Genomic DNA, 24,659 nt, shown 5'->3' with positions numbered 1-24,659 from the left:
ACCACATACTCCTCGCTCGCTCGATCCATGACGTCCATCTCCCCTCCCATGTGGCTATCAGCCTTCCCTTAAAGCAGAATTCTCTGTTGATCTTGACTCTCCGAAGTGCCATGGGCACAAGCGAGGCCCAGACTGGCCTGATTCTAGTCCGGTATGCTGATGGGAAGCAGGTAAGGGATAACGAGCAGCAGGTAACCACCAGGGGGCGCTCCAGTATACAGCTGCCCTTTTTGTTGTTAATCCTCATCCGAGGATATTTTTCCCATTGATTTTAGAGAGATGGAAGGAAGGGGAAAGACAGAGAGAGAAACACTGATGTGAGAGAGACTATCAATTGGCTGCCTCCCACATGTGCCCTGACCAGGGCCTGGGATTAAGCCTGCAACCGAGGTATGTGTCCTTGACTGTAATCGCACCCAAGGCCCTTCACTTTGTGGGCCGACACTCTAACCACCAAGCCAAACTGGCTAGGTCTGCATCTGCCCTTTTTGCAGGGTTTCCTCCACCTCACCTGACTGTCTCTGTGGCTTTTTCCCATCTAGCCCTGAGGGAGTGCTTCTACGAGTTCTCAAGGATCGTGCCCTTTACTCGCTGGGAGCCGTTCATGAGGTTGGTGGGCCTCCCGGAAAATGATATCTGCATAGCCAAAGCACAAGTGTCGAACCAGCGGGATGCCTTGTATCTCATGCTGACCACCTGGATCAACATCAAGGGGAAGGCTGCCTCAGTCAACACCCTACTGGACAGCTTGGACACACTGGGGGAAACGAAAGCAAAGGAGGAGATGCAGGACTACCTGCTGGCGTCCGGAAAGTATGTCTATGAAGTGGGTGAAGCAGGTTCTGCTGTTTCCCAGTGAAAAGAATCTCTTTTAGAGACCAGACCTTTCCTAGTTTATCTTTTCTCCTGAAAGGGAAATAAGACTGGACACTACATGCCTGGCCAGTGCGGCTCAGTAGTTGAGCATCAACCTGTGAATCAGAAGGTCATGGATCTACTCCCTGTCAGGGCACATGCCCAGATTGCAGGCTGGATCCCCAGCAGGGGCTGTGTGGGAGGCAGCTGCTTGATGATTCTCTCTTACCATTGATGTTTCTATCCCTCTCCCTCTCCCTTCCTCTCTGAAATCAATAAGCTTGGAGAAATTTCTCTTCAAATTGGTTCATAGGCCAATGCTTAACCTCTGAGCCACACCAGCCAGGCCTGGCACTTTTTTATTCTAATAGATTTCTACTTTTTACTTGTTATTTAATGTTTTGTATAATCCATCTGTGTTGTTATGTGTCCAGGTATTTATGTCTAACTATGATAGGGCTCTTTTTATTTTTATACTTGGAAGTTCGTTCTTGTATTATTATTGTTTATCATTGTACTAGAAGCCCAGTGCACGAATTCGTGCATGGGCAGGATCCAGCTGCCCACCCAGATGGGCCAGGCTCAGGGGCGGGGAAGGGGCCATGGTCGGTTGGGAGGTGCCAATCGGCCCCGATCGGGCTGGTTGGCTGCCACAGTGCGTGCCATAACAACTGGTCATTCCGGTAGCTTGGTTTTTATACATATAGATTATTTTCTGCAAACTTATTTTTGCCCCACCCTGTATATATTTGTATGTTTATGAAAAACTTTTTGGAAATGTATTTAATAGGTAGATCGCATTTAGGTTACCTAAATGAGAGAAGTTAACAAAATTGCAAAGGAATCACTGCACCTCTGGGGGTGGTGCTAGTGAGTTCCAGCTCCCTCAGGTGCAGTTTGAGTTTGTCCAGCATTAGAGGACCGGCCACTTTTTCCACAGGGGCGGGAAATGTCTGGCCCTCGGGCCCTGTAAGGCCAACAGAACCATTACATGACAGGACAGACATGTATGTTTCTCGTCAGCTGCCCGTGGCCTACCTGCCAGTATTGAGGTGACTCCGAGGACAGGCAGCTACGGGCTGCCTGGGAGTGTGCAGGCTGTGAAAGTGTTAACACACTGTGGCAAAACTACTGCGATCCCATGATGATGAGATGAGGTGCGATGAGATGATTCCTCGTGACGTGGATGACCTTGCCTCCAATAATTGACAACGATGTTGTCGACTTCTTTGCTGACAGATAACTCCAATCCACCCTTTATCCATACGCCCACGATCAACAATTCTCAAAAAACCTGAATATCAGGTAAATATTAAGGACATTACGGTACAAAGAAAAGACCTCTAGAGCCAATGATACAAATGTTGGATATGTTTCAAATCCAAGATGCAAGATTGGAACGATCAAAGCAAAATAATTGCGTTGCTGGTGACACACCCACTGGATAGTTATTAAAACTTAAGGGTGTGACACCCTACAAATGGCGACTACAAAGAAAAGAAAAGTTAATGCAGAGTGTCAGTCTTTCCAAGAGAAATGGACAAACCATTGTTTTTTGTTGTTGAAGTAAAAGGCAAACCCGTGTGCGTTAGCAGTAATGACAAAGCCAATCTGGAGCATCATTATAGCTCAAAACATGCTAACCTCGCCCTAGCTGGTTTGGCTTGGCGGATAGTGTCGGCCCTCGGATTGAAGGGTCCCAGTTTGATTGCAGTCAAGGGCACATACCTCGGTTGCAGGCTCCATCCCTGACCCTGGTCAAGGCCAGTGAGGGAGCGGCAACCAATGTGTGTCTCTCACATCGATGTCTCTCTCTCTCCACTCTCTAAAAAACCGAAGCAAAAAACATACTAAACTCGATGAGTTGGGAGACCAAATGCATCTGGATAAAATCAGTGCTCAGGATAAAATCAATGAAGCACAGACAGGCCTCAGCCAATCTGAAGAGCCGGTTGGGTGGGGGCCCGAAAAGCCGTATACCGCGCCCCCCCCCCCCCCCCCCCCCCCGCCCCATCTGTAGGTCTCAGAATTCCTCTGGTGACTATTTCGGTGCAGATTCATTCCAAAGGCCCCTTTTCACTTTGTTGGGGCCTTCCCAGAATTCATGAGCAGCACCTGGCAACTTGATCTTGCCCAGCCTTGAGACTGCTGCCTTCTCTGCTCAGGGAGTAAAACTGCCCTTTTTTCTTTCCTCTTCCCCCCTCCCTTTCTGCATTCTCTGGTTAGGGAAGGTTTTTTAACCATTTGCTCTCCTGTCCTTGGCTGGGGAAGATAATGGTTTGTTAGTTACAAGCTGCAAATTGCCCACACTGTTTGGCCTTGTTTTAACTTTCCTGTCTCAGTTTCCCTATTCCTCTGCCCTGGAATCCTGTAAAAGTTCTTTTCAAAACTTACCATCGCCCAGAGTCGACTGCACTCCAGACTGACCGACGGAAACCTGAAAAGGCAGTTGCGAGTAGTAACATCATCAATACCAGCTACACACCTCACCAAATACATCACACACCTCACCAAAGAGAAGCAGGGAGCTTAGTTAAATGATCAAATATAGCGGGCCGGTTTTCAAGTTGTTAATTTTGTATGGCTCACGAATGATGTTATAAATATCCACATGGCCCTTGGCAGTAAAAGGTCCCCCACCCCGGCTCTACAGGGACAACTCTCCCATGTGATTGTTGTGTTTGAATATTTATAGAGGGATTTTAACAAGTGAGAAGTGGTGCGGCCCTGGGTCGGCTGTTCCCGACCTGGGCATCCATGCCTGGGTCTCCTTTCCCTCATCTTTGGATGTGTGTGAGGAGGGTGGGAGATGTGCCAGGTACCTGCTAGGTCATGTGCCACTTCCAGTCATACTGGTGACGTCCGGCCCAAGCTGGCTCTGGGGCTGCACGTCAGGGGTCAGGGTTCTGCTCCCGCTGTCTGCCCTGGTCTCGAAGAGAAGTGGACGGTGCTAATATTTGATAACTTAGCATTAACAAGACTCTCTCCCTTCTCCCTCCCCCTATTTGGTTATTTATTCAGGCCTTTATTAGTCTGTAAACATGAACTGCACCCGTAATTTCATCCTTGGTGCTATGAGACAGGCCAGGTACTTCCTGCCTTTGCTGTACTGTGAGACGCTCTGCCCACGCATCGTCAGGTGTGAATGACTTTTTTTCAGTCAGGTTCCAGCTTGGTTGTCTCTTTCTTAGTTGCCTGGTTGTCTTGTTTATTTATTTAAAAGGTCATGAGACCATGAAGTTGTCTCTTTTGTTTTATGTCCAGTTCACATAGCACCTCGCACTTAATTCGCACTCAGTATGTCCTTAGCGATTGGGTATTTTTTCATGCTTCTCTCCAGTGAAAAGTGCACCTTTGAAGTTTGTTGGAAATATCAATAACAATACAAGGAAAGCCATTAGGTACAAAATATTCATGTATTTATGAATCCATGACCAAATTAAATATGAAACCTCATATAAAAAGAGTGTGGGTTTGTTGTTTTCTCCGCGTCCGTCCTCCATCCTCTGGAACAGCTCCGAGTGACATGAGTCCTGGGCTGTCCGTTCTCGCTGTGGGACGCCCTCCTCCCTTTCCCCGGATGCTTTCATACTCGCCCCACATGGCCGGGCTCCTGCTCTGACTGAATTTCCAAGTGTCAGGGCCCCGGGGGACTGGAATCATAGCCCCGCCTTCCCTCTCCTCCATGCCCTTCCCTCGGAGAGGGACCCCCAGGCCCGGCCTGCCCCCTCCCCCACAAGTGGTGTCTCTGGGTTACACCTGCGCCTCCTGGGCCACCCTCACTTTCTCCCCCCACTGGCCAGGGCTCTGCCCTGCAAACTCATAGACTCCCACTTCCCCTCCTCGTGGACTTCAGGCCTTGGCTCCTCCTCTCACCTACAGCTCCTGGGAGACCGTGGCTCCTCGTGTTTCCTTCCCCAGAGCAAAGGTGCTGCCGGGGGCAGAGCTGTTCCCCCATACACTGCCCGCCCTGCCCTGCCCCTCCCATTGCTCCTCAGCCTCCCGAGGCCACAGACCGGCCAGCAGAGGGCAGCACGCGACCGGCATGCCCAGCAGCCACCCTGCAGGACTTGGAGGGGAGGCACCAGGGCCTTGGGCTCCGACAGCACGGGTCACAGCCACTCAGCCACCTCCTGCTGCTTCTTTTGAAGAAGACTTAACCTGAAATCTCTAGGTCTTGGCACCACGGGGTTGTTACAAAGGTTTCCTTGGTTGCAAGTTTGTTCCCTCCCAGACCTGAAGCCTGGCTGTGGTGGGACCCACCCCGGGGCCTGGCCCTAAAGCCAGTCCCTCCTCCGGCCAGGCGGCTCCGCAGCTCGGAGCCCGGAGCTCAGTGTCCCTCCGGCTCCACCCTCCCCAGAGGGACTCTGTCTTCTGCCTAGAAAGGATGTGGGAGTGAAATAGGACCATCGCGGCCCAGCTTCTCCCCGTGGGGCTGCAAGTGCTCTCCTCATCCTCCTCTTCTCTGGACGACCCTGGAGCTGCCCCGGCTCCACCCTCCCTTCCTCGTCCCCTTTTATCCCAGACCAGCACTAAGGGAGGGCCTGTCCTAGGAGCCTGCATCGCCGAGATTCCTATTCCCCAGTCAGTGACCTTTTTCCTGGCCCTTGACCCCTCCCCCAACCCGCCCTCCAAACACATCCTGTGGGGTCACCTCTGAAGGCGAGGAGGGTAACCTGCCTCTCATGATGGGCAACAGTAATCACCCAAGGCCACAGTCCACCCCCGAGGCCAGCTTCCCTCCCACCCCGCCCCGGGCCCTCAGCGCCCGCAGGCTGGAGGCCTGGGACTGCTGCTGCCCCAGAGCCTCCGGCAGCCGGGCACCCCTCACTGCAGGCGGCAGCCCTCTCCTCACAGGGCTCGAAACACTTCTATAGTCTAAACCTCTGTCTCATCAGTGCGGGGGCCTGTTTGGTTTTATAAAATGTAAGCCATACAGGGTCTTTCTCTGGCCTTTCTTTGAGGGAATAGAGGCTAGAGTGTTTCTGTTGGTGGTGGTTTTGTTTGTTGCTTTTTCTTTTTTTGCTAATTTTGCCCCACCCCGTAAGAAGCCATGCGAACTAGAGGAGCCCCGAGGAGCCCAGGATTGCTGCGTCCAGACCCCCTCCGCCCGCTTCCTTCTTTCCCTGTTCTGTTTCCTTTGGATCCCATCTCGGAGTGTGAAGGAGAGTGGAGGGAGAAGTTTCTCACTGCACCAGGAGACCCTGCTTCTAGGCCTGGAGCTCTGAACAACTCCACTTCCCTTGACCAGGCCTGGCTGCTGGCAGCCCCAGAGGCACCCAGGAGGTGTGGCCTCCGGCAGCTGCACCCAGGAAGTGGAAGCCTTGGGCGGGGCCCTGAAGGCTTATCTACCCTGACTTCTCCGGTGAGGATTTGAGTAGGCTCCGCGTGGAAATGCCCACAAAACATTTGCAACCCCCAAGCCCACTGGTGGAAAACTATGGCCCATAGAGGCAGGACCTCCCTGTGCACTGCGCTCCCGGGAGGGGGCTGCCTCCACAGACCACAGCTCTCATGGCTGGAAGTTCCCCCCCTGACTCTAGGGTTGTCCAGCCCAGAGACAGGATGTCAGCACTCTCAGGAGCTGTCCCCTGCTCCCACCTCCCAGGAACTGTCCCCCGCCCTGTTTCAGAACTGGGGGCCTCCGAAGGGGGTCCCTGTTCTGACCCATGAGGCCTGGCTCCTCTCTGGATGAGCTGTTGGCTGGTGAGAACAGCCCCGCCCTTCGGGTCCTGGTTAGGTGGGTCCCCTTGTCCCTGGGAGGTGGAGGGGGCGATGCAGAGAGCGGAGGGGCAAGGGCAGGTGGGCACAAGAGCAGCAGAGTCAGAAGAGGGCGGCAGCATCTCAGACCAAGGCCGAGGAGGAAGATGGGGACGCCGAGGAGGCCGCGGGGGAGGACGGGGAGGAGGGACTGTTCCAGAACAGCCACCGCCGCTTGGGCTGCCGCTTCAGGTGGAGATAGTCCTCCTTCTCCCGCTCCTTCCGGGCCCGCTGGTAGTGATCCTCCTCCTTCAGGTACCACACGGGCGGCCAGCGGTGCTTCTCAAAATACTCCTGGTTTTCTGGAGAGAATGCAGTGGGGCTCGGTTAGAAGGAAGGCAGAAGGGGTGAGAGGAGCCCTGGGATGTGAAGGGAGTCCAGGGACCCCCACCCCACCCGGATGCCTCGGGGACCTGTCAGCCAGGAGCACATCCCAGGCCCTGGGCCGCAAGGGGAAGCCCCTGCCTTCACAGAGCCCCCACCTGGCTGCAGAGCTCCCTAGAGAAGGTCCCATGGGAAGGCCCCAAGGGGTGCGTCCTGTGTACTGGGAATAAAACGGGGCGAAGAATGAGGCAGGGAGCAGGTGCGGCACCTGCTGAGGTAGCAGCATCCGGCAGAGCTGAGGTTCTGAGCTGAAGGGGGCGTGGGCTGCAGGAGGGTCAGACCGGGAAGGCGAGGCTGAGGGGTAAGGACTGATTCTGAGAGGCGTAGGGGGCCACGGGAAGTTTGGAATCAGGGGAGTGATGTGATTGGGGCTGGGCTTTAGAAAGAAAACGCTCCAAGGGTGAAAGGGAGAGAAGGGGGTGAGAGAAGGGCAGGGTGCAGAGACAACCTGGGAGCAGGGAGGAGGGCCCAGCAGAGTGAGGTTGCCCAGTGCGGACCTCAAGGACACCGAGTGGCAGGAACTCGGGGAGGCCAGGGACACCTCTCCCAGGTGCCCGTGCAGTTCCTGTTGGGCCCCAGGACCTGGCACATTCGTGACGCAGAGGCAGAGTGCCAGGGCCTCAGAGGCTATCCGGACCTGTGTTGCCCGAGCTGTGGCTTGTGGCCATTCCTACCTTGGGAAACCAGTGTAGTATCATGAGCAGAATTACGAACATTTTACGTCTTTCTATATGGGTCCTGGGTCACCATGTAAAATGTAGTTCTTACTGTGGAGTCCTGTCCAGGAAGTCTGAGAAAATACCTCTAGTCCTACACCCTCTTTATACGTGTGAGACACAGAAGCCCAGATAGGTGGAGTGAGCTGCCACCGGTCCCCAGCTGTGCTGCCCACCAGGCCGGCGCAACTGCTTGGCCGGATGCAACTTTGCAGGCTACTTCCCTCCTGCAAGGTCAAGTTAGGCCCAACCCAAGGACCTGTGGCAGCTTCCGGGTGCCCTGGGGTCCAGTCGGAGATCTGGACCAGGGTGGAGGCCCCTTCAGCATGAAGCGGGGGATCAGCAGGTCCTGCCGGGGATGCTCACCTGGGGACATGGCCTTCATGTCTCGGGGGAACTTGCGGCACACGTTGTTGTAGTTGGTGCAGATGTGGTGGAGACACCAGTCTGCCAACTGGTACGCACAGTGGAACTGGGGAAACACAGAAGGGCGCCGTGCTGAGACCCAGGGCGGGGTCAGCTCGGGCAGCTCCGGTTGCTGTCAGAGCAGAACCTTCGGTGCAGGTGGCGAAGGCTGTGCAGTGAGTGGGAAGGCCCACCTGGAGAGGCACAGCCACACACGCTCTTGGCACCACCACCACCATGACCACCACCAGCACCACCAGCACCACCACCTGGCCTCTGTCCTGTGCCAGCATCTGTGGAAATCCCAGGCCTTACGTTGTGGCTTCCTACTGTGTCTGCCTCCTCAGATCTTACTCCGGGCGCTGTTCTTCTCTTCCCCGGCCACAGCCAAAGCAGTCTACACTAAGGTGTTGATGACTAGGCTTAGAGCTAACTTTCCCAGGTGTGTCTGCAAGCCTCGAATCTGGCATGCTTTAACTCCAGAACTGATCTTTAGTGCTAGAAGGGCCAGTGTGGGGGATTCTGCTAATTTGTATGGGAATAAGGAGGTGGGCATTTAATTTTAGTCCTGCGTGTCCCTTAATTGACCTCAGGCAGACAGCAGCCATGTCTACACAGGAGGCTGGGGTTTGCCCCCCTACTCTATGGCTGCCTGAAGTCTCAGCCCCACACTCCCACACCAGCTCTCCTCTTGGCAGGTCAGGGTGCATCCTCTGGCCAGGAGGAGGAGAAGGACTCTCCCAGTCAGGGAACTGCGTCTGACAATGGGTTCCCTTCCTACCCACCACCTCCCAGCCCCTTCCCTTTCACTGCCAATGGGCAGACAGAGCCCAGAGTTGAACCTGTTGGAGAGAGCCCTTCCCTGGCCACCATACCTGAGCCAGTTCCAGAAACACAAGGACGTCCCCATCGATGTCCACCATCATCTGAGTTGCTTCCATCAGCCCGGTCACGGTGTACTGCTCTGTGACACACACAGCCAGGAATCAGCTGAAGGAGCACATGAGTGGCCATGTGCTCACTTATACCCCCCAGCAGGGGCCCTACTGCAGGGCAGACAGAGAACAAGGCCAAGGGCAAGTCCCAGCAGGCCCAGGAAAGGCCACAGGCGATTAGAGTCGGCTCCCACCAGCAAGGTAACCGCAATTAGAGCAAGACTACCCCAATGGAGCGGGGTGGGAACGGAAGGAGAATGTTAGTATTGTCTAAGAGGATTTTTTCAAGCCACATATACTGCTCCAAATAGTCTGATACACGTAGGATGAAAGCCCCTGATGGAATCAACCACTGCAACTGCCAGGGGGAGGGTATGAAGTCAGGTTTGCTGAGAACTATGAGTTAGAACTCCAGATTAAACCTAGCTGCTGGTATTAACTTAAATTTTAGAACGAATCGTGTACTAATGTTGCTTTTTAAGTTAGTGTTTATACTGAAGAAGTAAACACTTTTAGTCCTGAATTTTAACAGTATCAGTATAAACTCCTGAGGTATTTTATCTTTAAAAATGTATTTCCCAGCTCAGTCCTAGCGACATGGAAACGACCTAGCGACAACAGCCCTCGCAGCAGAAGGAGCATTCCTGGTGCTCAGGCTGCAGCCCTGAATGCCATTTCCGGCTCTCGGGCACCAGGATCTCATAGAGAAAGGGCTAATTCCAGGTCTGCGTCAGGAAATGAACACAAGGATCCTGAAACACCTCATTCCATAGAACCACTTTGTTACTAATATTGTGGCCCCACCCCATAACAAAGGAACAGAATTTCCGGAGGATGAGGTCCAGAAATCAAGATTTTAAAAAGATTCCCAGGTGATTCTAATGTGCAGCCAAGGTTGAGAGGCACTGATCTAAGGGTTCACAATAATACTTAAAAAAACAAACAAAACCTAATTGGTCACCCTCAAAGGCTGAAAGGATAGGAAACAAATTTATCTTGAAATCTGGATAAAAGGAAAGAATCAAGCAGTCACCTGCCTCTCCTATTTGAATTATGCCACTGGTTAACCAAACAGTAGGTGAGGAGTTTTTCTCTTTCTGGAAATATTCCAACAGATAAACAAAGGAAGAATGACTGAATTGGAGCACTACCATTTCACAGCTAATAAATTAATGGATCCAGGCAATGATGCTCAATGGCTGATAACATCACGACAAGAGAAAAAGCACAGAAACAACCTATGAAGTTGTCTTGCCCAAAGAAAACGGAATGTGAATGTGATCTAGCCTCTATGTCTAATTACTAGTCTATGGGAAGTATGGTGCTACATAGAAATACAATCAACTAAAAATATCTAAATTTTCTAGATCATTGGGTGCTTTGCAAGGGGAAATTTTCTGCTTTCTCTCTTTTTTATATCCTCACCTGAGGATATGTTTTTGTTGATTTTAGAGAGAAAGGAAGGGAGAGGGGGAAAAGAGAGAAACATCGATGTGAGAAACATCAATAGGTTGCCTCCCATGCAACCTGCCCGGGGAAGGAACCTGCAACCTGAGTATGTGCTTTCACTGGAAATCGAACCTGTGGCACGGAACGACGCTCCAACCAACTGAGCCACACCGGCCAAGGCGGGAAAATTGTTTTTTGTTTTTTGTTGTTTTTTTTTTAATGAACAAGGTACCTATAGATCAGCAGTTCTCAACCTGTGGGTCGCGACCCCTTTGGGGGTCGAACGACCCTTTCACAGGGGTCGCCTAAGACCATCGGAAAACACATATATAATTACATATTGTTTTTGTGATTAATCACTATGCTTTAATTATGTTCAATTTGTAACAATGAAATTGGGGGTCACCACAACATGAGGAACTGTATTGAAGGGTCGCGGCTTTAGGAAGGTTGAGAACCACTGCTATAGATGAAAAAAAACTTTAAAAGTATATCAAAAATAAAACCATGCTAACGTGATTAAGGATGTAAAAACAGGTTTATCATTTGGATGATAAAACTATGAAGAAGACCAAGGAAGTGAGGCCATAAAAAGCACCTCCCAAAAGAGTAATAGGCAAAGAGGTAACTCCTGGGGAGGAGGGAAGGACTGTGATTGGGAGGGACGGGTGGAAGACGACTGTGTGGCTGGAAGGTTCTAGCTCCTGATATGGGTCATTTTGCTTTATAATAATTCATTAAGCTGAACATATGTGTATTGTGTTATATTTAATAAAAATGTTTTAAGCTTGAATTTATAACTTCAGAGAAAGCATACCTCACAAAACATAAAGCATCACCAGCTCTACCATACCCGGCATTTTCTGCTGATCCTTGATAAGGTATACACAATACATTTTTGTACATGATTTCTAGCGTGCATAGACCCTTTCATGGGGAAAGTCATTCAAGATTATTTTCTATGAGCCTTTTCGCGCATCACTGCCATTTAACATTTGTAATGGCTACCTCGTGAAAATTACCCATGTGTGCTCAACCAGTAGTGCCTATTTGACTTGTCTCTGATTGCCCGCCATGATGAAACAAACTTACAGAAGCATCTTTATATACTTTTTTCCTTTGAGTCATTTCTTTGGAGATTGTCTTTCTAAAGTTGAATTACTTGCCCAGCTTGTGTGGCTTGGTGGTTGAGCGTTGACCTATGAACCAGGAGGTCATGGGTCTATTCCTGGTCAGGGCACACGCCTGGGTTGCAGGCTCGATCCCCAGTAGGGGGTGTGCAGGAGGCAGCCGATCAATGATTCTCCCTTGTCATTGATGTTTTTATCTCTCTCTCCCTCTCCCTTCTTCTCTGCAATAAATAAATAAAATAAAGTTGAATTACTTGGCCCAAGGATGTGGACAGCTTATGTGCTCTGGGAAGCCTGCACCACTTTTCATGGACAGTGCGGATGCCATGCTGTCCCAGCTGTGATCTTCAGAAGCCTCCCTCTTGCTCCCTGCCCTTACACCCTGTGTCCCCAGCTGGGGCCCCTGGACTCCCTTTGCAGGCTCAGCCCTTACCCTTCCGGTTCTGATCAATGATTTCTGCCGTCTTCCTATGACCAAGCCCTACCTTATGACCATTTCTCATCATAAGATTGATGCTTCCCTTATATCTGAGTCCCAGATTTGATTGTCTGCCCAGGGCCCCAGCAGCTCTGACACGAGGGCCTTCCCTGAACCTCGACCCAATGTCAGAGGCCCTGCTCTCTGCCCGCCCGCCGACCAGCCAAGACTATAACCCCGATATCGCCACCAGTCTAGGTATCAATGCCAACACCAATGCCACACAGATTCCAGTTCCAACACCACCAGGAGCTGTCTGTCTGCCTGCATTGCTGGCCCCGACTCTCATGGTCTGCCACTTGGCTTCCCTCTTGCCTCAGTCCCTGTTCCACCTGAGGGCCCTCTAAGGCTGGTGCCTTCCAAAAGCTGAGCTCCAGCCCTGGCTGGGTGGCTCATTTGGTTGGAGTGTCTTCCCATACACCAAAAGGTTGCAAGTTTGATTCCCGGTCAGGGCACATACCTGGGGTGTGCGTTTGATCCAGTTAGGGAGAATATGGGAGGCAACCAACTGATGTTTCTCTTTCTCTCTCTTTAAAATTAGTAAAAAATAAAAAATAAAAAATTATTGGGTGAGGGTTAAATAATAAATAAAAATAAAATAAAATAAAACAAAAGCTGAGCTCCGCTCTCACAATCTTTTCAGTGAAATAGAGAAATGGCAGGTCAATGCTCATTGTCTGTTTCTGGAAGAAGAAAGAGAAAATAAAGGTGGAAGAGAAAAGGAGGAGAAAAGGGAGGAGAAGGAAAAGGAAAGAATACAGAATAAAGCAGATTTATGTGACCAAACGAGACAAAGGAGGGGGAGGAGGAGGAGGACCAAAGGCTGGAAACGGGGAGCTGCGTCCTATTCTCTCTGACCCCTCAGGCAAGCCACGCTGAGAGGAGCACCAGGCACTGGCATCTACTGGAGACCCTTTTGTTGAGCGGGAGTCACCTTTGGATACGACCTACTGGTGACTCCATCGAGCATCCTTCTCACACACACTTCATCACATCTGTGTCCTCACCCAATGCCCCATACACGTCAACATGCTTCCTGTAGGTCAGCGGGTCCCTCGGTGCTAGCGGTGTATCCCCAGGGAGGTGCTAGTGGTATATCCCCAGCACTGCTGGCGGGTCCCCTGCCTCCTCCCCCAGGGAGGTCTGCGCACTCGTTAGTCACCTGTGAGGGCGACCAGGTGCGGCAGGCAGAGGCGGTTGGCCAGGATGATGAGCTTCATGTCGTCCAGGTCGGGGCTGGAGGTGAACATGCCGGTGTACAGGTACTCCAGCACCGCCCGCATGCAGCTCCTGCTCGTGTGCGGAAACACAACCTGGGGCAGGAGGAGGCAGGCAGTGAGGTCACTCACTCTGAGAAACTCAGAAGGCCCAGCCCCACACAGCCGGTCTCCCCCAAACAGGGAGCCACCCCTGTGCAGCCCCTGTACCTGCTGAGGGGCCCCCAAAGGCCTGCCTCCCAGAGAGACAGCCTGTGCTCAGTCCATCTGCTGGCTGCCCCAGGGAGCAGGGCTCTAACGGCTTTTTAAAGGACCCGGTTCTCACTGGCACCCTTCCGAGGCACCCTGGCTTAGAGGATGCGGGCAGCAGTCCTCAGGTCACCTGCACCCACACCCTGGCTCCTCCCAGCCCCGCAGGCAGCAGAGCAAGTGGGGTGTGGACAAGTAAGCCAACATCAGCTGGCTTCTCGAAGCTGCTCCTGTGGGCCTCCGAGATCTGCTCAGAGCAGCGCTGCTTCAACAACTGCTTTCTCATGAGACGGAGTCGTAGGCTGCGCTGGGACCCGGCTGGAGCTTCGCAGCCGCTTCTATGGTACTGAGAAGTGCTCAGGGCTGGCTGGCCCTGGGGCTGCAGAGTCCCTAGTCTCTCACTTAGCAAATCCCAACCCCACGCCCACTTCAAGGATCAGAGACCCACTCAAATCTCAACCTCCGCTTAGTTCTCTTCCGAAAGGACTTCTTCCTGGAAATCCTAGGAAATTCCTGTTCCCCGTCGCAGGGACTGTGCTGCGTTGTTCAGTCCAGTTTTCCCTCCAGGTACTTGGCGAGCACTCACGAAGGGGCGGCGCTGGCTGAGGGGCGCCTGGCCGAAGTAAGGACCCAGCCCCTGCACGCAAGACATCCCAGACCAGCTGGGAACCCGCGTGTGCACTCTCAGCACTTTAAGCAGCTGCACAAAGTCGTACTTTGTTAACAGCAAGGCTGAGTTAATGAATAATTAATGTAATAGAAGTTCAGAGAAGATGGAGAATACCAAGGCAGCGGCCTAGGCCACTCTGCTGAGCTGGGAGAATGCGAAGATCAGACTTGAGAGAGTGTTTCTAAGGACACACTGATAGGCCCCTTCCAGCTCTGCTGACACTCTCTGTCCTAAGGTGAGTTGGAGTGGCCATGATCAAAGGGATCAAAAGGTGACGATGTGAAGCATTTTTTATTTTCTGTATTTTTTTATTATTCCCATCCTTTTTATTTTATCTTTTATTTTTAATTTCTTTCTAAATTAAGGTATTCCATATGTGATGCTGTGGCACCAGGAGCCGAGGGCCTGCCCCTCCCAGGGCTAGCCAGCTCCAACAAACAGTAAAGGAATCCCTTTTGTATGCAAATCCAGAATCCACACCCCCACCACCTCCTTGATCAGCTCACACCCTTAGCCACTGTCCACCTGCCCTAATCACCCCAGAGCCAGGCACCAGATGACTAGGACAGCCCCTATGCCCCAGGCCTGCTACATGAAGCAAGCCAGCCCATCTGAGAGCTTACCCTGCCTCTCCCTGTCCTTTCTTCCCAGGAAACCACAATAAAGGCCACTGCCCACAGCTCCCCTTGCTCTCTGTCTCCTGGCCAACCCTGGTGCCTCCACATGTGCTCCACCCCTCAGCCCCCATGCGCGTGCGTCCTCTTACTAGATCTGTGAGTGTAAAATGTATCTTTTCAATGGCAGTCTCATCCTGATCTGTTATGTTCACCATGCCTCGATTAATAAAACTTACACTTGAAAACAGTGACGGGTTCAGCCGGGGACACACTGAACTTTTTTCTAGTTGTTTCAGGGAGAAAGCAAGGTACAGAGGTTCCAAGTTCCAGTTCTAGCCTCTCCTTTCTACTTAGACAACTTTGCACAAGTCATTAACCTCTCAGGCCCTCGCTTCCCTCGTGTATAAAGTGGGAATGCTAAGCCATGTCCGAGAGGCTGGGGGAGACGAGCTGAGATAATGTATTGAAAGTGCTTTCTAAACTACAGAGTCAAGATGCTACTATAAGTCCATCCTGATGTACTGTGAATCCTTGGCTATGGGAACCACCTCATAAGCTTCCCTCAGGCCCATCTCCTCGTAAATGCTGAGGAAAGCACCATTAAATGACACATCTCAGAGGCAAAGAAGCCTTACCTCCCGGGTGGAACTCTCCACAAACGGCCCCCCAAACATGGCAGCCATCCAGTCGCAGCTGGAAATCAACAGGGGCTTGTGGGCGCTGATGGTGCCGTCATCCAGGATGAAGGTCACATCTGCCCAGGAGGAGACGAAGCATCACGTGAGGATGCGGTGAAAGAATGTGGGGCAATCAACCCCAAGGGTCGACCCCGCACCCAGACAACATGCTTCCTTCTGAAGCCACAGCTGGGACGCGCCACCTGGCCACACGCTCAGGCCCCAGGCGGAGCCAGCACCTCGCAGGGCTTCAGCAGCCGAGCGCTAATCGGAGCCCGGGCTCTTCAGAAGGCCACTGGGAGGGCACCCCTCTGCCTTCTGGCTACAAGTTCCTAAGCACATTCCCTACCTGAGAAGGTGCCCTTTGCCAAGCACTCCTTCACCCGGTTGGTCCGGCGGACGTGGAAGGCCTTGGTGATCTCCTGGTTCATGAAGGCCTCGTTGTTGAGAATGTTGGCCACCATCATGCGCAGATCAAAGACCTCAAGCAGCTCGGCGATGTGGGCGATGTGCATGAGGTCCCGCTCCTTCTCGTCCAGCTCCCCCGTGTACAGGTACTTGAGGACCGCCCGGAAAGGCCCTGGCTGGATGGAACTGTCCATTTTCACCACCACCATCAGCCTGGATTTGTAGGTCAGTGGGTCCTCTGCCATCTCCTCCTGGATGCTCAAAAAAGCTCGGCTCCAGGAAGACAGCACGCGGCCTCTCCCAGGCAGGTACCCTGTTCCGTTGCCCCGTAAGATCCCGTCGCTGGTGGAGGCCCGGAGCCCAGCGGGGCCCGAGCCTGCACCGTCCTCCACGCTCTCGCACACGTCAAAGCTGGCGGCCCGGAGCAGGAAGTCCCGGCCGTGGTGGTGGTGATGGTGGTGGTGTGGGTCAGGGTGAGCCCGGTGGTCCTCTGGGCGGGGGCCCCCTGGCCCCGAGGGGCCCCCCAGCTCCCCGTCACTCAGGTCCATGAGGAACAGGTCGTAGAACTTGGAGGAGGACGTGGAGAGGTAGATCTTGTGGGCAAAGATGCGCACCCGCTCCTGCAGCACCAGAATGACGTCCGCGCACAGCGGGTCCTCCAGGAGGTGGGCGGGGCACTCCTCACTGCTGGAGGGGGGGTCGGGCACCACGATGATGGGGGGAGGGGGCTTGGGGGGCAGGAAGGGTGCCTGCAGCAGAGGCCGCTGCACGTTGCGGAGGTGGGACTTCCAGAACTGCAGGTGGCGGCGAGAGATGAGGGCTGCGCGGATGGCGTTGTCGAAGACGTCCTTGATGCCGAACTGGGCCACCACGCTGGTCTCATAGTAGGGGATGCCCAGCTCCTTGGCCACCTCCCTTCCCTTCTCGGGGGGAAGAATCTCATTGGGCTTGATGGGCCTGGACGTTCAAGAGGGCAAAGCAAAGTCATGTTGGGGAGGGTGGCGGACAGGGGGAGGCAGGTCCCTAGGGCCTGCCTGTTCTTCACCAGGCTTGGGGGGGCGGGGGAGCCTCTCCCTGGCCTCACCCCTGCCCTCCTCAATCCTAATGAATCTCTGCCTTTCTCCTTTCTCCGACCAAATCCTGCCGGCCCTCAAGGCCTACCTCCAGTCCCCTCTTCTTCCAGGGAGCCTTCCGCACCTGTCAGGCCCCGGTGATTTCCCGCCCAAAGTAATGTTAGCACTACTTCCCCCTTTGGCAGGCAGCATGCAATTTTTTACACTAGTTTTTAACATGTTCTCATATTAACACATTGCAGGCCAGTAGTTTTATTGCTAGCTTTACCCAGTGGCCAGATAAGTTTCTATTGAATGAGTGCAAAAAACGTTTTACATAAATGTTAACGGCACGCTTTCAAATTAAATACCCAATGCATTTTGAAGTTATTTGTTACATGTTCTTACAAGCTACTATCTTTTTAAAGAATGCTCTTGATTGGCCACAAGCCTTAGAACAGAAAACATGAGAATTCTCGTGATCCGTCCGCAATGTGTTAAGTTCATCTCCCAGCAAGATGATAGGCTCCTTTCATGCAAAACTGCTTCTCTCCTTCTCTCCTCGCGCTGCTCAGTATTGCAAACACAGTGTGTAAGAGATGAAGGAATAGATGAGTGAATGAAAGACGGAGCACTCTTGGCTTCCTACACAGACTTGCTTTAAATGAAGGGAGAGATGTAAGGCTAAGTGGGTTCCCTCGGGGCTCAGCAGGGAGCCATGGAGACACCCCCTCCCTCTGTCTTCCTCAGTGCCCCCTCCTAGGCACCCGCGTCCCTACCGAGCCAAGGGTCGCCGGGCCCTATTGACGGCCTCCAGGTCGGCGTAGCGCAGGTCCAGCTGGCAGCCCACCAAGATGACAGGTGCCCGGGGGCAGAAGTGCTTGATCTCGGGGTACCACATGGTCTTGACATGGTGAAGGGAGTTGGGGTTGGCGATGGAGAAGCACAGAACCACCACGTCGGACCTGGGGGTGGGAGTGCGAGGTTTGTGGCAGAGAAAGCTAGCAGAGTATCTGCCCCTGGAACCAGGGAGAACAGCATACCCACCCAGCCCGACACGCAGTCCCTCCTGTCATGTGGCCTGTGCACATGATCTTACCCAAAATGTATTAATAATAGTACCTCTAACTTATGTAGCTCTAATTTAGTGTTTTGGAGCTTTTGTTTTGACCTCCTGCCTCTCTTTTTACCACCTAGAGACTGAGAAAAACCATCTCCGAACAGCTCCCCTAATTGCCCAAAGTCACAGAGCTAGTCGGCAGCAGGGCCGGGGCTAAAACCAGGCCTCCTGACTCCAAACCCGCTCCTCACACCTCCCGCTGCTCCCCGTGAGGCCCGCCAGGCCTGTCCGCTCTACTCCTTCCTCCCAGTTTGACTTTCTCAGTGCGGCTCTGCTTTGGGGGGAGATAGGGAAGCCCACCCTGGGCTCCCTCAGGCAGCAGAGGCTTCCTACCTCCCATAAGCAAAGCGCCGGTCTTTGTGGTGGTCTCCAAAGGTGTCCCAGAGGCGCAGGGAGACGCTGACGTCGTCTACCACATCTCGGGAGCGTTCCAGAACCTGTGGGGGAGGGAGAGTGCGGTGGGAGTCAAGGGCAGGAGTTCTTGGGGCCCACATGTCAGCTCAGGGTGGTCCCAGCTCACCCCGGGGGGGTCCTGGGCAGCCTGGGAGGTGAAGGGCAGAGTTAGCACCGCCCCATGTGCCTCACACAGCCTTTCTATCCTTCTCTACAGACTCAGTAACAGGGGCACCCTCCATGCCGCCCAGGAGGAAAGAGGGTCTAAGCGGGCAGAGGGTCATGGGGGTTCCCAGCGTCACCCGCAGGTCACCTGTCTACCAGCCTCTGACCTTCTGGTATCAGCCAGCAGTTTCCTTCTCTCAGCTCTCATCGCTGCAAACCCCACCCCACCCCATCCCCTGGGGCTCCCCATTACTGGGGCTGGGATTGCACAAGGCACTGTGCCCCAGCATCAGCTCAGCCATGCTAACCGCAAATGGTGGAGGACCACCCACACTGGGGTAGGCTCCCCCAGCCCTCTCCCCAGGGCTCCTTCCTCTTCAGCTGCCCCACCCTAACCCCCCAGGGCTTCCGTGAGCTCAGCACCGGCCAGGGTTGGAGATGCCAAGCAATGGCTTGGGCAGAAGCCCGGAGGCCTGGTGTGGACCCCTGCCCAGCGGCCTTGCAGCCTTACCTCCTGGCACACCCGATACTGGTCGATGGCCCAAACCGTGGGCACATGGGTGGCAAGCAGCTGGTACTGGGTGAGGGTGGCATTGCAGGCCCGGGCACAGATTAGCCTGGTCTTGCCCACGGCGTTGTCCCCCACCACCACGCACTTGATGGTCTCTACGTTTGGCCTTTCATAATCCATGTCAGAATCCATTAACTGGGACCTGAGCGGGAGGAGAGGAGCGGTCGAGACGGCTTCGCACACCCAGTCCCCACGGGGCCGGGCCAGCAGCTCTCCTTGGCTGGCCGGGGCGCCCCTCTTCCAGCAGGCGAGCAGAGAGGAGGAAGGAGTAGACAGCTTTCTGGGCAGCAGAGCCCACTCAGGCTGAGAGGAGCCTTGCTGCCGGATGAACCACCTGTCTCCCTCTGGTGGCCGCCATCCTCCACCTGGGCTTCTGGATGGAGGAGGCCTGGAGAGAACCCAGGTGGAGCTGTCCCCTCTCCCAGAGGGAGGGGAGCCTGCCCGGGAAGCTCACTCATCACCTCTCTCCTCCGCCAGCAGAGCAACAAACAGCTGAGAGAAGCGGAGTCAGGGCCAGGTCCCACCCCTTCCCAGCAGGCCTAAGGGCAGGGCCACTTTAAAATTTAATGGACTTGTCAGAGCTGGGAGGCAGCTCTCCTGGCCTCCACCCTCTTCTCTCTCCTTTTCCGGTCGTGGATTTCCAAGCCCCCAGCTCCCTTTATGGAGGTGCCAGAGTTCCGCCCCAATCCGTCTGGGTGGGAGGCTTCTGGATGCACCTGAGCAGCCCACAGGCCTCCCATCCCTCCTGTGGGTCTGTCACGTGGCCTGTGTGGCTGGCTCACTCAGCGGCAGGCTCAGTTTTGACATGGAGGTAATGGGTAACCATGGGTCAATGACGATACACTCCACGGCCAGTGGGCCTTATCATCCGCTATCCAGGCCTGCCCTACAACATCCTCCAGCCAGCCTCTGAAAGGAGGTACCCCCTTTTGTACCTCCCATTCTTAAGGAGAGAGATTCTCAGGCTAGGAGACCACCACCCCCCAACAGACACCTGACACTCTTAGGAGACTCCCTAAATTAGCTGCAAGGGTGACGGGGCTGCTGCGGGGAGGGAGCCCAGGGTCAGAAAGGGGCCTGAGTTTCTGGGCAAATGCTTGCTTCAGTTCCCTTCTGTGTAGGACAGAGAGGGAGAGGTTTGTCCACCCTCAGAAGGAGATGGTTCAACTTAACAAGCAGGAGGACCTTCTATAATCAACACGTCATGTCGGTGTTTACAAGTTGCCACCAGAAGGGGCCCTGGGCTGGAGGGGGCTTTCGCTGGCAGCCTCCCTGCTGGCACCGCCCTCTCAGAAGCCGGGGCGTTATTATCAGGCCTTTCTTTGGCCAGTGTCATTGGTCTGCCCCTGCTCACGTGCCCTGTGTGAATGAAGTCGCTGGGGGCTGGGGCAGCTTGGAGGAAACCTTCCGAGGCCCAGGAAGGCTGAGCTCAGAGGAGTGTGGAGGCTGTCGAGGTGCCCTCACTGCTGAGCCACCCAGTCCGAGCGCCAGGCCACCAGCCGTCGCCCAGGAGTGCCATTCCTGCCGGGCTGTAACTGGATGCCAGCATGCAGGCATGCGGAGTCAAAATACCCAAGTAACGATGGCAACTGGGATTTGCGCAAGTGGAAGCATCTCAGCAACCTAAGCAGAAAGCGCAGCAAGGACTTCTCAATGAGACAAGTGCCTCCTCCCTGGAATTTTACAGGATCTGGACCCGGAACAGCAAGGGTCTCCATGCAGGTCCCTCCCCAGGGTCAGGGTAACAGCATCATTCCTCTCCCTTCTCCACCCCACCCTCACCGTCCCCGTGGGCAACCTTTATTGTAACCACCATGCTGCCTCCTCCCTGCTCTCCCTTCTGAGCTGAGGGCCAGGGACCTTAGTTTGACAGTTCCGGGACTCAAGCAGGCTGCAGGGAGGGTGTGTTGGCGCTGGGAGGAATCATCTGGGTTGCGGTTTCTGTTTTATCAATTGAAGAACAAAACAGATAGAGCCCCAAATACAAATACAGACACAGCTGTAGGAGAAAAAGAAAAACATACTAGCCAGTAGAACTTCTTTCTCACATTTAGATTCTGGCGCAGGCGGGAGGGGGCGGGGGGCGCGGGGGGGGGGATTGTGAGGAGGCACGGAGAAGGAGGGTCAGCTCTTAGCTCTTGATGGCAGGGAGGATGCCAGCACAGCAGAGCAGTGCTGGTCCAAGATCAGCAAGTTTATGATAAAGCGCTCATGCTCAAGTGCATAGACAAGGCGGTCTGGTTTCCTAAGGAGGTGGTACTGAGGCTGTGGCTACCCGCTCCCATCCCCGCAGGTCATCTTCCTGCTGTCTGTCCAAACGTTCTATCAATCCCTCAAGCCCTGGTTTCCCTTTTCAGACCGCCACGACCATGAAGAGCCTCACCATTTGTGATGGAAAAGTAGTGTGCTCTGTACAGAACGGGAATTGCGAGGCAGAAACACTTGAGTTTAAACTGCCTTATGCATACGGGGTTACGTGGGGACAGCCATCCGAGTAGGAGAGCGACACGCACTGTGCTGTGAGTTTAGACACCAGGCCTGATGGCTGCTGCTCGGACTGGACGGCCCCTCCCCATCCTTCCCCTGCTCCTCCTTCGCTTCCTCCCTATTTCCATCATTCTCACCCCCCTCCACCCCTGTCCCAGTGGCCTGACTGGTAAACTTCTTTGTCGTATCCAGGAAAGGGCAAATCACTTCACTTCTCTGGGTGTCAGCCTGCCCTTCTGGAAAATGGGTATGAGGGCTTTGGGAGAAAGTCTCCTGGATCTTGGTGAATTTGTGCCAGTAGAGGCTGGGCTGAAAGGAGGTCTTTGCCTTCTTATGTAATGTGGGATTATATAATGCTAGATTACATATCTATATGTGTAATTATATCGCTCTTTAAGATGCAGCCTGGCCCGACTGAGCCAGCAGAGCTCTTAGTTTCATCGGGCCTGCCTTAAACAAAGATCCTACTGCACTGCAGCTAGCGCGCCACCAGCGATAATGTGACTTTTGCTCTAAAATATTGCTACTTTACTGTATCATTGATGATGTGTGGTGATATAACCCACTCCATGAGCTTCTCAACTTCCCACTTCCTTCTGGCACTCTCTCCTTCAATGACGCTTGACTTTTCTGCACAAATGCCTCATCCCCATGCCTTCCGAGACTCCTGAATAACCTCCGTGAACGACAGCTTCCATGCCACCCCGGCCTGGCATCACAACACACAATTCACTCCTCTCTCCGTGATCCCAGAGTCACCTAGAGGCTCCCTCCCACCCGGTCCCGTGATCCCTTTCCAGAAACAGCCTCTTGCCCCCTGCTCTCCAGCTCTGTGTACACAGGGCAGACCCAAAGGCAAGGTGCACTCAGATTACCTACAGCCCTCACTGGCTCCCAATCCCACCCCCTCACCCCCACAAACACACAGAAAAGGCCCCTTCCCCTTCCACAGCTGATAGGAGGCTTGTTCATCTGTGGCTGCCCTAGTCTGGTTGTCAAGGAAACTACAGAATCTCCCTGGGAGCCTGGCTTGTCTCCTAGCAACCAATATCCCACACCTCGCATCTTACAAAATGGGTAAGGGAGGACTATCTTAAAAATGAAGGTAAAAATAAAAGAGGATGGATGGATGGATGGATGGATGGATGGATGGATGGGAGGGATGGATTGGGAAGAGATGAGCAGAGAGGGTGGCCTTCAAATGAAAGGCGGCTCCGACCAGAGTCTCTGACATTGTAACATGAAGGAAAATAGAGAGATGAGCCTCCTGGAAGATCCAGTGGTCAGCAAGGCCCAAAGGGATCTTGAATGAGCATATTAACATAAATGCAAGCCTAACACAGCCTAAGCCTTCTCAGACACCGACGACCAGTGCTGAAGGTTTCTCCCAGCAGTTTGCCAGAACTCAGATGCACAGACTGCAATGTGTTGGGTTGAAAAAACACACACACACACATATCTGGAACGACAAGCAAAGCACCCAAATTCCATTGGTTTTTAACGGAAACATTTCCACCACTCTGGACCTTTTTTCCTGACACACACACACAAAATAAAAATAAAATAAATTTAAAGAGGGGAGAGGGCCTCCACACACCAAGGCAATCAAGTCATCTTCGTTTCCCTAGAGAAACCCGGAAAAGGTAAGTCCCCTGCCACCTGAGACCCCAGCAGCTGCAACTAGCGCCCAGGGAGGAGTGGGAGCCGAGGGGAAGTCAGGAGGGGCGCAGACAGGGCCCGGCGGGCGCAGCGGCGCGTTCCCAGAAGCTGTTTGCAACGCGGCCATAAGAGAAATTAATCATTTACTTACACCACTACATGTGACGGGGTGATTTCTAGTGTAAGGAACACATCTCTTCCTGCTAAGCACGCTCATTTTAGGGAAATGTCTGGGGTCACTCCGCGCGTGCAAGTTAGGACGATGCCGGCGCCGCCGAGCTGCTGCTGCTGCTGCTGCTGCTGCTGCTGCTGCTCCTGCTACAGGCCCGGGCCCTGGCGCGTCAGATCAGAAACTCCGCCCGAGCAGCCGGGGCAGGACGGCGGGCCGGGAGCGGCCGCGCGCGCCGCTGCAGCCATCGCCTCTTCCGGATCAGCATCTCCCCGCGCCCCGGGCGCCCAATGTCATGGAGGCGCGCCGGGGCCGGGGCTGCGCGCGGCCGCTCCGACCTCGGGCTGCCGGGCCGCGCCGCCGCCGCCGGTCCTCGGGCTGCGCGCGGGAGCGGAGATGGGGCGAGGCCGCCGCTGCTCCGCCCGGCCCGCTCCGAAGGCGCGGCCGCCTGGACGCCTAGCGCGTTTGCAGTCCCCGGGACCGCTCGCGACCTCCTCCTTTCATTCACAAAAAAAAGGAAAGGGGAAAAAAGAGAGAGACTGGGGAGAAAAAAACCGGGGAGGGGGGGATGAATTGCACCAGAAGGCTGGTGACCGGCACCGCCCACCACAGCGCGCGGTTGGTGGAAAGGGATTGGGGGGCGGGGAAGGGGCGGGGGAAGAAGGGGATTGGGAGCCCGGCGGCTCCGCCCACGGCGCCGCTCCTCCCTCCCCCCCTTCCTCCCTCCCCCTCCCCTTGTCTCCCCTCTGGGAGTGGCAGGGAGCAGGTAGGCTTGGCTTGCGCCCAGTGCCAGCTTGCGTCCCTCTAAGTCAGTGGTTCTCAACCTTCTGGCCCTTTAAATACAGTTCCTCTTGTTGTGACCCAACCATAAAATTATTTTCGTTGCTGTTTCATAACTGTAATGTTGCTACTGTTATGAATCGTAATGTAAATATCTGATATGCAGGATGGTCTTAGGCGACCCCTGTGAAAGGGTCGTTCGACCGCCAAAGGGGTCGCGACCCACAGGTTGAGAACCGCTGCTCTAAGTCTACCTGGTGAAGCGCAAAACCTCCCTGGACTCCCAAGGGATTTGCCCCTTCCCTCCCGAAAG

At 54.1% G+C, this 24,659-nt stretch overlaps 2 protein-coding genes across 7 annotated transcripts in view; one reads left to right on the top strand and one right to left on the bottom strand.

The window, feature by feature from the left end:
- TNFRSF10B (TNF receptor superfamily member 10b) overlaps nucleotides 1-4,319 on the top strand; it is a 53,900-nt gene extending 49,581 nt beyond the window's left edge. For 4 of the 5 annotated variants that reach the window (XM_036314710.1, XM_036314713.1, XM_036314712.1 and 1 more), the window contains one exon: nucleotides 543-4,319. In XM_036314710.1, the coding sequence (XP_036170603.1) occupies nucleotides 543-859 (317 nt within the window). In that variant the 3' untranslated portion in view covers nucleotides 860-4,319. The remainder of the gene's footprint in view (nucleotides 1-542) is intronic. The other variant, XM_036314711.1, reaches the window with a different exon arrangement.
- Nucleotides 4,253-24,100, bottom strand: RHOBTB2 (Rho related BTB domain containing 2). Of its 2 annotated transcripts, XM_036314704.1 has the most exons (10): nucleotides 23,549-24,100; nucleotides 19,192-19,393; nucleotides 18,456-18,559; nucleotides 17,782-17,967; nucleotides 15,892-16,907; nucleotides 15,501-15,619; nucleotides 13,275-13,425; nucleotides 8,996-9,084; nucleotides 8,082-8,187; nucleotides 6,700-6,917 (listed from the first exon to the last, which is right to left on the bottom strand). In XM_036314704.1, exons 2-10 carry the CDS (start codon nucleotides 19,381-19,383, stop codon nucleotides 6,700-6,702), a joined length of 2,181 nt encoding a protein of 726 aa, XP_036170597.1. In that variant the 5' UTR covers nucleotides 19,384-19,393; nucleotides 23,549-24,100. The 2 variants fall into 2 exon arrangements, with proteins under 2 accessions (XP_036170598.1, XP_036170597.1); XM_036314705.1 differs by lacking the exon at nucleotides 23,549-24,100 and having other exon boundaries at nucleotides 4,253-6,917; nucleotides 19,192-19,383.
- Nucleotides 24,101-24,659: the final 559 nt, after the last annotated feature.

Source organism: Myotis myotis, unplaced genomic scaffold, assembly GCF_014108235.1.
Source record: "Myotis myotis isolate mMyoMyo1 unplaced genomic scaffold, mMyoMyo1.p scaffold_m19_p_6, whole genome shotgun sequence".
In the NCBI taxonomy this organism is placed as follows: domain Eukaryota; kingdom Metazoa; phylum Chordata; class Mammalia; order Chiroptera; family Vespertilionidae; genus Myotis; species Myotis myotis.
Note: the sequence above shows the minus strand (reverse complement) of the source record. Positions and strands in the feature narration are given on the sequence as shown.